This window comes from Poecilia reticulata, linkage group LG11, assembly GCF_000633615.1.
Source record: "Poecilia reticulata strain Guanapo linkage group LG11, Guppy_female_1.0+MT, whole genome shotgun sequence".
Classification (NCBI taxonomy): domain Eukaryota; kingdom Metazoa; phylum Chordata; class Actinopteri; order Cyprinodontiformes; family Poeciliidae; genus Poecilia; species Poecilia reticulata.
The window spans coordinates 22,186,888-22,202,547 of NC_024341.1; the positions used below are offsets into that span (position 1 = coordinate 22,186,888).

Sequence of the window (15,660 nt, forward strand, 5' to 3'; positions counted from 1 at the left end):
CTTCAATTTTCCACCCACCCAGTTGCTGTTTTCCATCCCATCTCTGCTGCACTCTCCATCACTGTACTAATCCTCCCCCCATCCCCACATCTCCTCTGCTAGCAGCCCGAGTTTGACCGCGCGACCAGATGTGTGGTGATGTGGAGTGTGTAAACTGAACATCTGCTCATACCTGCGCTTACTGTACATTAAACGGATTAGACTGCTCCTTCTCCCGCCCTCCCTCTGGACTTCTGTCCACTGCTTTCAGGGCACACTCTTGGTAATTCTAACTGATGCTCTGCATCTCCAAATGAAATTCAGAGTTGAATATAATTCGAATTACAGGTGAACTCTGAGATGTAATTTGGTTTGATGCTGGTAGCCTGTGGCGGAACACGGCTTTAAAAGGTTACATGCCTTATGCATTGTGTCATGAAGGCTTTTGTTGGATACGAAACTAAAGTTTCTACAGTGTAGAAATTTTAGTCAGGTTGTACACTGTGTGTTTACAACCTGTACAGGATGTACATTTACAGTGTATGGAAATCTTTCTCTTACTGTTTAAAACAGGGTTGCCATGTTTGGCTGACAGTTTCCAGCCCAAACACAATGTAAAACCTGCTCAACTCCAAAAAAAAAACAGTTTTTAAATGCAAAACAGAATCAGCTAAAACTGGTATCACCATATTCAGATATTGCAAACTGGATTCAGGAAGCAAAAGTGATGGATCTCTTATCTTTGTTTTTGCTTGACTGTTTATTTGATTGATGTTTTAACTAATAGGCCAATTAGAAATTGATATAAAATGGTGTATCTCAAGGATTAGTATTTGATCCACTTGCCTTTTTAAGAACAATTTTCTTAATCTTTGCTGATTTTGGTCAGTAACATGACCTGTTTCACTACCAACACTGTAGCAAATCTGAAAGCTTGCAACTGGAACTATATGTCCTGTTTATACCATGATGTTGGCCTGGGATTTATATTTTCTGCAATATTACTACATAGTGATACTGGATTAACTAAAGACTAATAATTGATGGTGTCACGTTCGACAGATTCCAGAAATTTAAAAAGTTAATTAACCAATAAGACAAGTGCAATGACATGGCATCTTATTAGACGATTTGTGCTTTTCTCCTGCACAATAACAATTTAGCAACAATTTTCCTCTAAACACTTTCTAAAAAGCCACAAAATGTTAGGAAAAGCAGGGTTTTTTTAGCCAAAAGTGTTCAAAAGCAGCCCATCTGGCAACAGAGTAATACATCAAAAAGGATATGATTTTTTTTTTTAAAACTATATGTGATGTAGGGCAAAAAAAAAAAAAAACTACTTTCACCCTGATGAATTTAATCATCTCACCACATGTTACCTCCGACTGCGTGACCACTTTGAGTTTCAAGAGCAGAGCCTGTTAAAATCTGCGGCTCAGCTCGCCATAACAATCTCATCTCATGCTGAAACACACTGTACCTGCCCACTAAAAATAGCACAATGCCAGTTAATGGCTTTATATAAGTGAGCGGACGGGGGGTCTGCGTGGTGTGAGAGGGACTCAGGAATAGCTGGGGCTCATGGAGGCTGATTGTAATTGGAGGTTGGCGCAATACGAAAATACTTTTGCTTTCTTTAAATTGCGGTTTTGTTTATTTAAGGGTCTAAATGAACAGTTTCAGTCTCACGTGAGTAGTAGTTAGAGCCAAGAATAACAAAAATACACATAAATACACAGGAATCTCCTGAAGTAAGACACTTTAAGTAAATGTTAGTGTTCTTTGTGCTCAACCTGACAGGTCTAACGGCAGTTTGTAAAATGTCACCAAGTATAAGCTGTTTTTCCACAAATATGAACATGACCTTTCTGGTTCTACTTTTTGTGACATCTTGTTCATCTTTCAAGTTTATTTAAGTCATCTAGACATGTCTCTATTGGAGTTTGTTTTCAGTCTTATGTGGAAGGGAATTCTATGTTCTCGTTCCTGCAGCATATTGAGATAAATTGGTAAAGAGACGTTTTCAAGTGTTGAGGTAAGTAAAAGTAGGTATTTTCTATATTTACCCCTCCATAACACCCATCTATTCATAACCCCAATGTTTTAATTTCTATTTTTTAAACTTATTCCGGGTTAATATTTTGATGTAAAGTGATACATGATCAGTTCTAAGACTTCAGACGGATTGTTCAATCTAGGTAATTTTGCTTATATTGGAGTTTATGTTGTTGGTCGGTTTGCAGGCTGGTAAACTGGATAGTTAACTGATTAGTTTGTTGAGTAGTTTATGGACTGGTTGGTTGGTTGTTCATAAACTGGTTGGTTGGCCCCTTAGTTAATGAGTTGATTGGTTAGATAGTTGGAGGGTTTGTTGGTAGGTTTACTGGTTGGTTGTTAGCTGACTAATTGACTAATTGGCCAGTTGGTTGTTTATTTAATAGGTTGCTGCCACATGTGTTGGTTGGTTGATTCCTTAGTTAATAAACTTCTTATTTGTTAGCTAGCTGGTTTACAGGTTTGTTTGTTGATCTGTTTTTTAGTTGGTTAGATCTTTCCTTGACTGGTTGACCAGTTAAATAACTTTATCGAGAAAGTAGAAGTAAAAAGTTCCCATGTGAACAGATTAATAATTAACATTGACGGTAAAGTAAGGTGCCTTTACCTTGATCCAGTCAAATTTGAATTCTGTTACTCAACCAGTTCTCTAAAAGATGCATAGTAACTCAAAAAATACTCTCATTTTGATCCTTGTTTGCTAAACTACTACAATCCTATATAAGAACTAATTAAGAAGTAATGTAATATATTTTAGAGGATTTTGAGGCTTAGAAACTTGTTTTTTTCCTGGAATGATGCAATCTAGTTAATAAATTTTAATCTACAAGAAAACATCTTTTGAAAATAAGCTGTAAGCACATCCTTTTCATTAAGATGACATTCTGTATTAAAATGTTTTCTTATTGGTTTGATGATTTGGTTTGTGATTGGTCGTATTTCCCGTTGGAGTAAAAAAGACCTCTAGACTGAGCAAATAATCTTTCAGCGACACCAAATTTAATAACTTTTTGTGATTACAAATGATACTCATTTAGTTTTTAGAATCTTTGAATCTGAATTGCAGTTTTGTACATAAAACAGTGAGAATTTGTATCTAGTGAGCAGAATATTTATGCAAGTCATATTTCACAAGAACAAATCATTGTAACTGCTCATCTATGGTAGTTTGATAAGTAAGTTTGACTTTAATGAGTCAAAATTCTTCGGCCGTTTTGACCTTTTAGAAGTATTTTACAAATGAACTGCAAATCGTACACCCCCCTGCAAAACGTACCACTCAATTTTCAGCTGTTAGTGAGATACTGGCAGCAGATTGGATAAGATGCGCGAACAAATGACGGCTAAAAAGCAGCGGTCCCTGTTTGTTTCCTTTATCTCCCCCAGAGCTCGTCTCTGCTCTGCTTTCAGTGGTGTTTTCTTTGCGTTCGCACAGTACATATCTTAAGCCAAACACACACAAGGCTTATTGCTGCAATGGCTGTCGGAGGAGGAGGGGATGTGTGGTGGGGGGGGATGAAAAAGAGGCAGCAAAAAGCATCTAAAAGCTCAGCAGAAATGTATTTATAGACAGAAATAAAAGGATTATACCTCCATGAAGGAGTATGGGGAGGGGGGGCAGTGATTTTCAAAATGCTGCACAACCTCTGTTGGAGGGAAAACGGGGGTGGGAAGGAAAATACATCGGAAAGCAGAGGGGTGATGGGGGGTGAACCCAAAACCTGACAGATGGAGATGGAGAGAGACTGATTGAGGGGAAAAAAGGAGAAACAAGAAGTGTCGTTTTCATAGATTCAATTCACTAGCTTCAGATTGGCTTGTAAGCCACATCAGAGCCTGATAATTACCCCCTGCCGGCTTGCCGGGAAACGGGGCATGAGGGGGGGTTTGGTGAAGGATGGGGAGTCTGCTAAATGACGCTTCCGAAGCATAACGACACTCACTCCTACCTTTTCCCTTTACAGCATGCGTGTGCTCCCCGCTGTACTTGAAGCTGCTAATAGATTACAGACATTATTTTAAAAAAGTATTAAACAAAAAGTCCTACATTTCTTTTCCCTCCCCGTTCTAATGCAGCCCTGCTTTTGAGAGCAAAAGGGGATAAAAAGAAAATCCAGGGAACAGCTGTCAAAAGTGGAACTACTGCCAAACATGAATTACATAACATCCCTAAACTCATTTCCATCCCTGCATATTCTCTTCATATTCCTACAAAATACCCCCACCCCGACTCTCCTTCCCTTTCCCATCCACCGTCTCTTTTCAACTTCTTCGAGCATCCGCTAGCCGACGGATGCGCAAGCTAGCATTAATACCCCAGCTTTGAGTCCTCTTGCTGTTGCTAAGGAGAATACAGTCAAGATTTTTAAAGAGTTGGGGGTGGGGGTGAAAGCAAAGACAGATGAATAGTCGTTCATGACAAGAAAGAGGAGGAAATGAGGCATTGGATGACTAGATTTCAGCTGGAGGAGGCAAATCTGTCAATTCAGCTTAAAGGTACATTCCCATTACTTCCTAAATGAAACTGAGTGTGGCTCACAGATAGGTGCACTGCTGTTCTTTACACAAATTACAAGATAGAAAACATGTTTAGCTAACCTACGAGGAGATGTCCTTCTAGCTGCTGTTAGGTGTTTTTCAAACTGTAGAAGAATAAAATATCTGACGGATTTTGCTGTTTTTGTCAGACATTGTGCACTAAACATTTTGGTGTTTTTAACTCAGTGAGTAAATGTCAAAAGGTGAGGTTTTAAAGCTTTGAGGCAATAAAGGAGGCACTCTACTACTTAGTGGCTTATCCGGGGTTTTATAAAACAACTGCAGCAGTCTAATGCACCAGGTTTTGGGTTTGGCTTGTATTTGTCCAAGTGTTGTTAGTGCAAATCTGGGTACCAGAACGTACAAGCTGTTAGAGCACTAAGACGATTGGGAGATAACTAGGTTACTTTTTTTTCTTATTTATGAAGGCAAAAGGTTTTATTTGGAAGAACATCAGATGGATAAGGGCCAACAGAAAGCTAACACTAACAGATGTGCGCCCTTTATATATTTACAGGTTGCCGTCAATCAGTCGTTTCATCTCAGTTAGTGGAAATCAAAGGTAGGACAAAGTCGTTGTTTTTAGCACACTTACGACAAAAGTAATAAGACATTTTCCCATGTTCTAAGTAAAAAATCTGCCAGTGGTACTGGTACTTTTTCATCAATATTAAAGAATGATTGACTTAAAACAAGCTCCCTTATCTTGCTGAAAATTTACTTGTAAGTTAGGCTTGTCTTATTTCAAATGTGCTGTGATATTTTCACTAGAAACTGGATAAAAAATACTTTAAGATTTTGTTTTTGCAGTGCACCCACATCGTAAGTTCTTAAGAAGTATGAAAGTCCCAAGTTGAGTTGAGCTCCAAAACTTAGTTTCTAGTCTTGCTTGACTAGTTGTGTAATTTACTCACAGTAATAATAATTCTGAGATTTCTAAATTATTTTAAAAGCAATTTAAAGTTTACCTGCTGTGTAGACCCACATTGCACAACAGAGGAAGCAGTCCTCTGTTGTGCAATAATCTGAAATAATTTTCAGATTATTAACTTTAAAATAACCTGAAAATTAATGTTTGTGTTGATTTTTACAATAAATATTTACAAAAAATCTAGCAAATTAAAAAAATCCTGGACAAACTGATCCATAGAAAAATAAGTAGATTTTTATACAAATAAAAATTATTTCCATATAAATCAATTGCACTAGCACAAACCTGCTTGTGTGTGACATAGAAGTACTAAAAAAATCAACTTAAATTTAAATTATTTTCATTTTAAAATGCACAATAATGGTATTGACTTTTCAAAAAGCACCCCAAGTTGTCAAATAAATATTAGCTGATTTAATCAGAAAATTGGTCGGGGTGCTGATGCGGTGAATAAGTCTTCATGAATGCAGACTGAGTGTCAGCGTAGTGCAGCATTAAATTAAATTTAATTACTCTTACCCTAAATGCTGGAGTAGTGTCAAATTTGTTGGTATATAAAGTGTCTTTGAATGTTGACTGTCATTTTCTGACATGCACAAAAAAAATGAAACATTGGGTTCTTACTTATACTTCTTGGAATATTTAACCTGTAACTTAAACACTTTAAATTACATCTGAAGAAATTAAAGACTTTGATAAGCTGATGTACTTCTATTTTTTTAAAGGTATCACTGACAAAGTAAAGGCATTAGCAACATGCCTACCTAAACCTGCTCAGCACACATGCAGGAAGCAAAATTTAAAGCAAGATTTTCTTTGGAATGAAGCACGGAGGTCGCTAGCAAATGCTCCATCCATCATTGTGTTTACATTCCAGACATTCAACCATGTGCACTTTTGGCACCATCTGCTACATATCAAAGGAGAATGGCAAGACTATACAGTAAGAGCTACAGTTTGCACACGGAGCGAGCGTTCCCACAGGAGCGCTCGCTCTACTTCTGTGACGGAAGGAAATAATCACTCCACGGGGGCTGCTATTTTTATCTTGATCAATTCATCTCCGCACCTCCTGATATGACACGCCACACCGTGCGAGTTAGTAAGTTACATAACACGACTATCTCTTTAATCAGCCTGATTATCATCTCCAGGCTCCCGACAGCGGAAAGCGTAGTCCGCCTTTTCGCATTAGTTAAATAAGTGTCGGGTTTTACCTTCTCTAGAGAGGCTGATGTGAAAGAGCCTCGCAACTTATTTACATCCCGCAATTCATCCTTTTCTGCTTCCAAGTTGGAGTGGCGGTTAAAGCCGGGGGATTACATCCTCGTGCAAATGAGGCTCTGACCGAGACGAGAGCCTGAGCAGCCGACTGCACATCATCCTCAAACTGTGTTCGTTTTTCACCGTACTTACTTCTTCTCCCAACTGGAAAGCGTTGTGAGGAATCTCAACAGAAAACTCATTAGAGCAATATAAAGTTTACCAGCTGCATAGGCCCATATTGCATAACAGAAAGTAGACATACTTTTGATGCCTGCAGTGATTCAAGCCTCACTAAGCACTTTATTATGCAAGGATAAAGAGATGCATAATAACAGCGTAGAGAGTTTGGGACTGATTTACACTGTGGTGAGGCAAGAAATTAGAGGTTGTTATTATGCAGCATTTCTTAAAGAAAGAAAAAAGATACGATCTTGTGAATTTCTTTCACTAACAAATGTACAGAGGCACTAAGAATCAAAGCTTGGATACCCAAGTTTAGATTTCCATTGGAGAATTTCACAAAATCCATTTTTACACAGAACACTGAAGAACAAAAAAATACTGGTGTATGTCTCGATTTCACAAGATCGAGACATACACCAGTTTGAGCAGGAATCAAACTGAGCAGCTGACATTAACATGCCAGATGATTGGCTTTGACAGGTTTTGACATACAGTACATACTAAAGTTGTATTGATCTTGTGATATTAAAGTGTGTGAAGTAAGCGGTCTGGATGCAAAGATAAGTGCATTAAGCCTGACACTCCGTTCTAAGTATTTGTAAGACTCTTGTTTTGAAGTAAGAAAGGAAGTAGCTTTTTTTTTTATGTTTCCTTGTTGTGCTGACCGGATCAGTCCGGTAAACACGTCCACTGAGGCCAGTTGACAAAACTCACTTGCAAAAGCAATGAAGAAGTTTCCTACACTTAAATAGTCTGTGGAGACTGTGTAGAAAATAGACAAGATACGAACTCCTAAAATGCACTGTCACAACGGCGTGACTAGCTAACTGTTAGCTGCTAATGTGCTAAAGTTTCATCTAGAGTTTTCTGAGTATAATACTGTCTAGTTTATTCTGGACTACTTTGGCTGATGCTGTAAAGCTTGCATCATTGCAAAGACTCTTGCATATTTTGGAAATAAAAGCACTTCCTTGTTATGGCTATTCAGAAATTTAACATTGTATTTCATTCACTAAGTGCAGTTCTCTTACCCTTAATTTTGTTTCATGAGGATCTTGCAAATTCTTCAACTCAAAATACATAGAAAAGTTTTGAAAGGCTGATGGATCTACTGTATGCTAATGGGTCATTTTGAGCACAAGGGATTAACTGACGCTCGCTTAGTAATTACTAGAATACAAATAGTTTTTCAAAACAAAACCACTTCCTGTTTTATTCATCCAGAAATGTCATAGTAACTGGTGTTAACCATTTTCTAGATTTTTATCTGCAACTTCAATGCAGCAAATTCCTTTTTGTAATAGTAAAACATACACCTCTTCATATAACATGAATTAATGTCATGCTATCCAATCCGGGCGCTTCACTCCCTTTTTGTATGCTGAATGCTTGAAACAGAAACTGAAAACGGCTTCTACTTGCTAACAATTATCTGACCACATGGGGGCACGCATACAGAATTTAAATTGTATTCCCAGACATTGAGTTGATCCTCAAATGTGAGAAAATAAGCTAAGAGAAGATGGTGACATTAGAGCAAAAGTAATGTACCCGGTCCGGACACACTTGAACAGTGACTCTACCAACCTTCGTTCCATGTGCTGTATACAGAATGGGAGCACATTCAAAGCAATGTACATACTTCCAAGATGTTCCACAAAATTCTCTTCAGTTCCACATGTTTAGATCCATGTAACGCATGCACACTGTCAGCTGTACCACAGCTGATGGTGTGGTACACTCAGTTACCATAATGGCAGCACCAACACAGTGAAGTATGGAAGTGAATCGAATCAGCTGAAAATGTAACCATCAATCCAAACTCTTTGAAAAACTTGTTGCCCCCCCAACGAAAAAGACACTGACTCCAACTTTATACTTCACAAAATGCAAACAAAAATGGAGCGACGTCAGATTTGAGTGATTGTAGAATTTCTGTTTTGTCTTTGTCTAAAGACCATGAGCCATTTCGTCCGCCACCGCTGGACTCGCATGTTTGATTTGGTAGTATGTACCCAGAATGCCCTGCTTTTGGAGTGCTCTCTGGTCTGCTTGGCATTCACATATGCATTGGATCAAAAATTCACTTCAACAGAATCGAGACCTAGTTTTGTAGGTTCGCTTTCTTGGTGTACATGAGAGTTTGATTTCGTGTTCGATTAAAGCGGACTAAACAAGGCTGGTGTGAATTCACCCTTAAAGAGGTTTCTTGCAGAAATGTCTTATGAACGTTTAAGTCTTACGTGAAGTCTCTGAAGAAGGCACATTTTTGAGTGAATACATTTTATCCCAGTTACAGTTTACAACAATATAAACTGTTGTAAACTGTAACTGGCTTGCAACAGCTGTAACTGGCTACAGGTGTAACTGTAACTACTAGATGTAGTTGTAGATTTTACAACTACATCTATTTTAGATCAAAATCAACTACTTTAGATATAATTGATTTTACACAAAACTTTAAAGGAAGATATCGGCGAAAAGAAACGCAACTCGTGCACAAAATGCACAGCGCTTCATTGAATTGTGTAAATGTCAATTTTGTCATAAAGACTGAATTCAAATGTCATGTCAGAAGCCTCTAAGACGCCGCTCTGGGAGGACCCGCCAGATGTCCGCGGTGCCCACCGGCGCGTGGGGACAGTGGGGGTGGTGGGGGAGGTGGGGGTTGGTGTCAGCGGCGGCTCTGCATATTGCAGTGTTTCTGTCAGAGTCGGGACCAGAGCCAAGCAGGAGTCAGGAGCGCTGCGCTAAAACATTCTGTTCTGGATCTGGAGCCGCGCCTTCAGGCTGCGGAGAAGAGTGCGTGTGTTGCGGGAGGGGGCTGGGGGATAGAGGAGGTGGGAGGTGGAGCTCTGGACAGGTGCAGCTTTTTTTTTTTTTTTTTGACGCGGGACTTAGCCGCGTGTGAAGACCCCATAACTGGACTGCGGGCACACAGTCACATGGAACTCAGATTTACACTTGTTGTATGAAGTACAACCCGCTCAGATATAAAAAAGAAAGCAAGAAAGAAAATTCCCTTTTTTTTTTTCTTTTTTTTTTTTTTTTTTAAACAACTTACCTCACTCATGTTGGAAGCGTGTGCGCGGTGCGAGTTGTGCGGCAGAAGTGGACTTCGGTCGTGTCTCCCAGTCCTTCAGACTACCGGAACCGTGAAGAAAAAAAGCGCCGGATAAAGCTGTTGTCATGCAGGAGGGGAAAACCGCTGCGGACTCTCCGGGTCGGACTGAAGAAGATGCGGTTCTCTCTGAGGGACAGGGGGATGCACTGCAGCTCTCTGGTGGCGATAAAGAGAGAAGGAGGATGCAGCGCGTGGAGCGGTGAGGTTTATGTGCAACAGCAGCGCGCGCTCTCTCTCTCTCTCTCTCTCTCTCTCTCGCTCTCGCTCTCTCGCTCTGTCGGTCTCGCGGTGTCGCCCACTCAGTCTGAAGCAGTCACCGGGGAGCAGCCTGATGCGCTCCGACACGGATGTTTATGGGCACAAAAGCCCAGATCATTCAACCTAGTTTAAGCTTCCATCAAGCAGCGTCAAGACACGCTTTATCCTCATGTTTACCTTTTACAGTTCAATAAACCAAGAACATACAGGGATTACTTTACGTTTTTTTCCCCACATTTCTTTTTTCTTGTCCATCGTTTCACAAATATATATATTTTAGGTTTACTCATTAAAACCGTTAGGGATGCACAAGAATGATTTTATTTTCAGTTTTGAATCCTCACATTCAGTAGCAACCACTTTTAGGACGCTAAAGACCAACAATTGTGCATAGCTTCACATTTTCTATTTTCTCTTGTCAAAGTCATACATACAATGAAAAAATGGGAAAAGACAAGTTGTTAATATTGTAAAAATAAGCTGTGAAAGTCTCTTGTTTTCACTGTGCTGCTTCTCTAAACATGATTCTGTCTTGAAATCCTTGTAAATGCTCTTGTGAAAAGAACATGTTTGAGTTATGACTACAAAACATGAAATGGTTGAAAAACCCCACCTGCTTTTTGAAATAAACATTTCCCATCCCCCTGCTTTCACCGCTAAAACAACTTTTACTGCAGTTGAAGGAGGCATTTTGTAATTTCTGCTCTGAACTTTAGGTTCAAAATCGGCAAGTTGAAACAACTAAGACATAAGCCATAATATATGCATTTCTAATTTTAAAAATAAAAATACTTAAGATTTTTGTTCTTTTTACACACTCAGCAATACATTAAACATACTTTTAATGAAACAAAGTAGAAACAACAAATTATTGTAAGTCTGAAAAAGGGTTTTCAAATGGGTTTGCGTTAATTAACGTTTTGGGTCAGATATGTTCTATTTTGTTGGATTAGAAAATGCTTTTAGTCTATTCCCAATGTTTCATAGATTTGTCAATGAAAATTTGTCAATGACCATCCATCATGGTCATAGCGGGAGGGCGGGGCTGGCGTCTATCTAATGTTTATTGATAGACATCCTTGATGCATTTTATTTTTCTCCTATGTAAATTTAATCTGCTGAACACAAGCAGGATCCACAGAGCATTAAGCCACTTAGAATGAGAGCTACTAAACACACATACGTAGACGGAGCATTTAAAGTAATCTAAATGTGATTTTTAACAAAGAGCAATTTAGCTTTTCCCTGACTGTACCCAGATCTAGCAGCGTTCATTATTGAAATGAGTAACAATTTTCACCTAAAAGGAGACATTTAAAATAATCTTAAGTAATTACATGCAAAATCAGAATAACTTAAAGTGTATAATAGCATAAGAAAAGAACATAAATCTACAATGGAAAGGTGGAACGTGATGCCAAAGGACACAGTTTGATGCCACAACAACAAAATATAGCATACCGAAAGAAATGTTCACCCAAATGACCTGGATTTGAGCAGCACTGTAGAAATCTCTACAAGGTAAAAAGTTAAAGAGATGAGAAGAAAAAACAATTTGTCTGCATGTCCTAGAGGGGATTTGTGTCTCTTGTACCATAATCTAAATGTACCAGTACTGAATGAAGCGATTATATTAAGTTATTACATATTAGAATCTGCTCCCTAAAACTGTGGGCACAGCTGGCCGACACTGTTGTCTCCAGGCAACAAGGTCCTGGTTCTGAGTCCAGACCGGGTTACAGATGGATGGATGGATTGATGCCTAGATCTAAAACTTTTCAAACATATTACCCAATATCTCCGCTAGATGGTGCTATTGTACTTCTGGTCATTTTTAGATATCCCAAACATTTGAATTTGAATGCTACTAGAACGCTTGTGGAGTTAAGTGTAAGACATTTGTAAGCTTTCAAACCCTCCAACTTTGAGAAGAATTACATGAGTGTGGAAAACCATAACGTAAACCCCAGGTTGCCTCAGTCTGAATCAAATAAAGTTATGTAAATTTTTATATTTCCATGTAAACATGATGTGTGTTTGGTATCCTGGTCTAATTGGAACACCTAATTCTGGCCAAGTTTCCTGTATTTATCTGTTGGTTTGACTGAAAGTTGCAGAATTCAGTGCTGGTCTTTCACTTTCGGGAACTCTGGCAATGAAACCGTCCCACGGCATGATCCTTCCATCACCGTGCTTGACGCTTGGTGCTGCATTCTTGAGGTTTAAAAGTCTTACTTTGAGTCCCCTTCCAAAATTTGTCTTCTCATTTCTGTAGAAAGGCGTGGGACTTGTCCATGGACGCAGCTCCAAGTTGCAGTCCAACTTGATGGCATCCATTTTGTAGCTGGTGTTCAGTTCTTCTCCCGGAATGTTTGAGAAATCCTTTAATCTCCATGGCAACTGTTCAGCCATGCGAAACACCTTAGTCCTAAAAATGTGGAGCTATCCCTTTAAAGAAAACTCTTTGAGTTCTCTTCATCGTAACACTGAGTCACATTGATACCTGCAATGAAAGACAGAAACAACTGCAGCAAACAGAAGCCTTCAATTTTCTTGTTTTATATGCAACAACATACCGTATTTTCTGCACTAAAAGGTGCACTGGATTATAAGGCGCACCTTCAATGAATGGCCTATTTTAAAACTTTTTTCATATAGAAGGCGCACCGCATTATAAGGCGCATAGAATAGACGCCTCAGTTACAGTTTCCACCTGTTCCGTAATACGGGACGTGATTTGTTCCGTACTCTACAAACGTGAATGTGTAATAATAAAGAAGTAGTCCCCGAGTACTTTATATAGTAGGCTGCCTCAGTCGTTGTTTCACTCACGGTGTTGGCTGCCGCGCAGTCTCTGTCTCTCTTCCCCCGCCCCCGGCTTTAACTATGTAGGGCAGTGGTTCTTAACCTGGGTTCAATCAAACCCCAGGGGTTTGATGAGTTGATCTCAGGGGTTCGGCGGAGCCTCTGCCGCGGAGGTAAAGACACACTTGTGTAAAGTCGTGATGACGCGCCGCTTTGCCGTCACTTGCTGCAGAGGATCACGTTACATTGCTTAGCCAATCAGTGCTGCAGAGGAGCACTGATTGGGGGGGGGGAGGTTGGAATAAGAAGGGTTCGGTGAATGCGCATATGCAACTGGGGGGTTCAAAAAAGGTTAAGAACCACTGTTATAGGGGCTGGTCCCTTGGTACTCCTAGTCAAAGCGCCCCAGGTGAATGTCTAAAGCCACTTTGTTGACATAAGGAATGTCAACAAAACAATCAGACTCCGGTCGGCGAGGAGAGCCTTCCGCGACTGGGCCGTTGCGCGGCCGGACGATGGTCACCCTTCTCCGTTCGTGCACAGCATGTTTGTGGAGAACGTGGTGCTAAAGGACCTGCAGACGACCTGATTATCAGGTCGGTAGGTAGATAGGTCAAACTTTATTAACAAGCCAGTTTTTTGACAACTATCCCAGCATGCACCGCGCGCTTCTTCTTCTACGGGCGAAAATGAAGTCGGAGGCTGCTTACCGGAGTTACTAGACCTTTTGTGGCTCAATATTGGTCCATATATAAGGCGCACCGGATTATAAGGCGCACTGTCGGCTTTTGAGGAAATTGAAGATTTTTAGGTGCGCCTTATAGTGGCGGTACATAAGGTTGCAATCTAGCGTATGTCCACATGAGGGCGCTCTTCTCTTCCAAGTCCAAAGTAACACTGGATTAGAATTGCACACCAGAGGCATAGTGCTCTGGAACTGTATTTAATTTGTGTATTTCTTTTTTTATAGATTTCATCACATTGAAACCTTAATCTTCTTTTTCTCTACACACAAACATATGTATTTTATTTTATTTTTCTTCATTTTTGATGGACAAAACAAGGTTTTGTTTTCAAAAGAAAAAGTCAATTGGCTTCATTAGTAAAGGTGTTAAAAGTGACAATATAAAAATCTGGGTAGATATGCATAAAAAAGACATACATTTTATTTATTTTTTCAATGTTTTTATTTCTAATGTGTTTCTTATTTTTTTTTTCCATTTGTCCACAAAGTTATATTAGTCACTACTATGTTAGGTCAGTTTTTCCCTCACTGCAATGGCAGTCAACTACACAAGAGCCCAAACTCAGCGTGGCCCCCTCACCTCATGAGAGATTTGTCATTTCAAGGCAATTAAAAAAAAATAAAAAAAAAAAAACCTTATAGTAAGACCAGGAAATGAGAGATGGAGCTTTGAGAAGCGTTAGATATAATTACCTTAGGAGAATTTTGCCCACATGAGCAAGTCATTTAAATTTAAATTGAACATTTTTCATTTCTTTTTGAAATGAGTAGAAATATCTTCTTTTTCTTTGCATGAAATGTTCTTAAAAAACTGAATCATGCACATAAGATATGCATAATTGAACACATACAAACCAGGATTAACAATTTTATACTATTTTATCTCAATAAATGTTTTTCTAATAATTCAGCTCCTAGTATGCGACACATCTTTTTATTTAGCAGTTTTTTTTTTAAAGCATAAAGTTTACCAAATTTTTTTATTGTTCTCTCAGATCAATAAACTTCAGCAGCGTCACTTTGCCTCCATCAATAAGTCATAGTGACAGGACCATTGTCTGTAGTACAATGATTGGCCGGCGGTTTTATTCCCATCTGCCAGTGGGAGGAGCTGAAGGGGCCATCGCTGTAGTTTGTGCTCTCTTAAAAAAAAAAACAAAAAAAAAACAAGAACCCAAAACAAACAATAACACAACATCTCTAGAGCTATCTGTACAACATTCAACATCACATTTCTCTTTTTTTTTTACCATAATGCCAAAAACAATAATACTTATCATTATAAGAGCATTTTTCCATCTCGACGGCATTGAACAAACACCACACAAACAGAAAGGAGAAGAAAAAAAAACTCTAATAAAGGCCTCAATACCAGATAGTACACGTCACCTTCGAGTGGTGCTAGAGACTGATTTATGGACGAGATAAGGACGTGGAGGAAGAGCAAGCAGGGGAATGGAAAGAAAACAGAAATGGAAGAGAAAAAAATCTAAGTTGTCCTCCTTTCTCAAGTGTTTGTATGTTTTTAGTGTCGCATTGGACATGTTTTGGCACCTCATGATGTTAAAAAAAAACATCGTTCAAGAATCAAAGACTTTGGGCTTTGGTTTACCAAGGATTAGTATGACGACTACAGGTGGCCTCACTCTACAGCTACAGCCATTTTAAAAAATCACCTAGGGCTTAGATAGTCTGTAAATTTTTTTTATTTTAAAAATTTTTTTTAGAGTCCGGGTAAAAGTGAGGCCTAGTGGCCTTGTTTAAGGCCCAACGGGC

At 39.1% G+C, this 15,660-nt stretch overlaps 1 protein-coding gene and 1 long non-coding RNA gene across 2 annotated transcripts in view; one reads left to right on the forward strand and one right to left on the reverse strand.

The window, feature by feature from the left end:
- The window catches only part of pcp4l1 (Purkinje cell protein 4 like 1), a 30,316-nt gene extending 20,057 nt beyond the window's left edge, over positions 1 to 10,259 (reverse strand). The window contains exon 1 of the mRNA XM_008422588.2: positions 10,017 to 10,259. Coding sequence (XP_008420810.1) covers positions 10,017 to 10,025 — 9 coding nt within the window. The 5' untranslated portion in view covers positions 10,026 to 10,259. The remainder of the gene's footprint in view (positions 1 to 10,016) is intronic.
- LOC108166721 (uncharacterized) overlaps positions 10,194 to 15,660 on the forward strand; it is a 64,606-nt gene continuing 59,139 nt past the window's right edge. The window contains exon 1 of the long non-coding RNA XR_001777072.1: positions 10,194 to 10,275. This is a non-coding gene — a long non-coding RNA (uncharacterized LOC108166721). The remainder of the gene's footprint in view (positions 10,276 to 15,660) is intronic.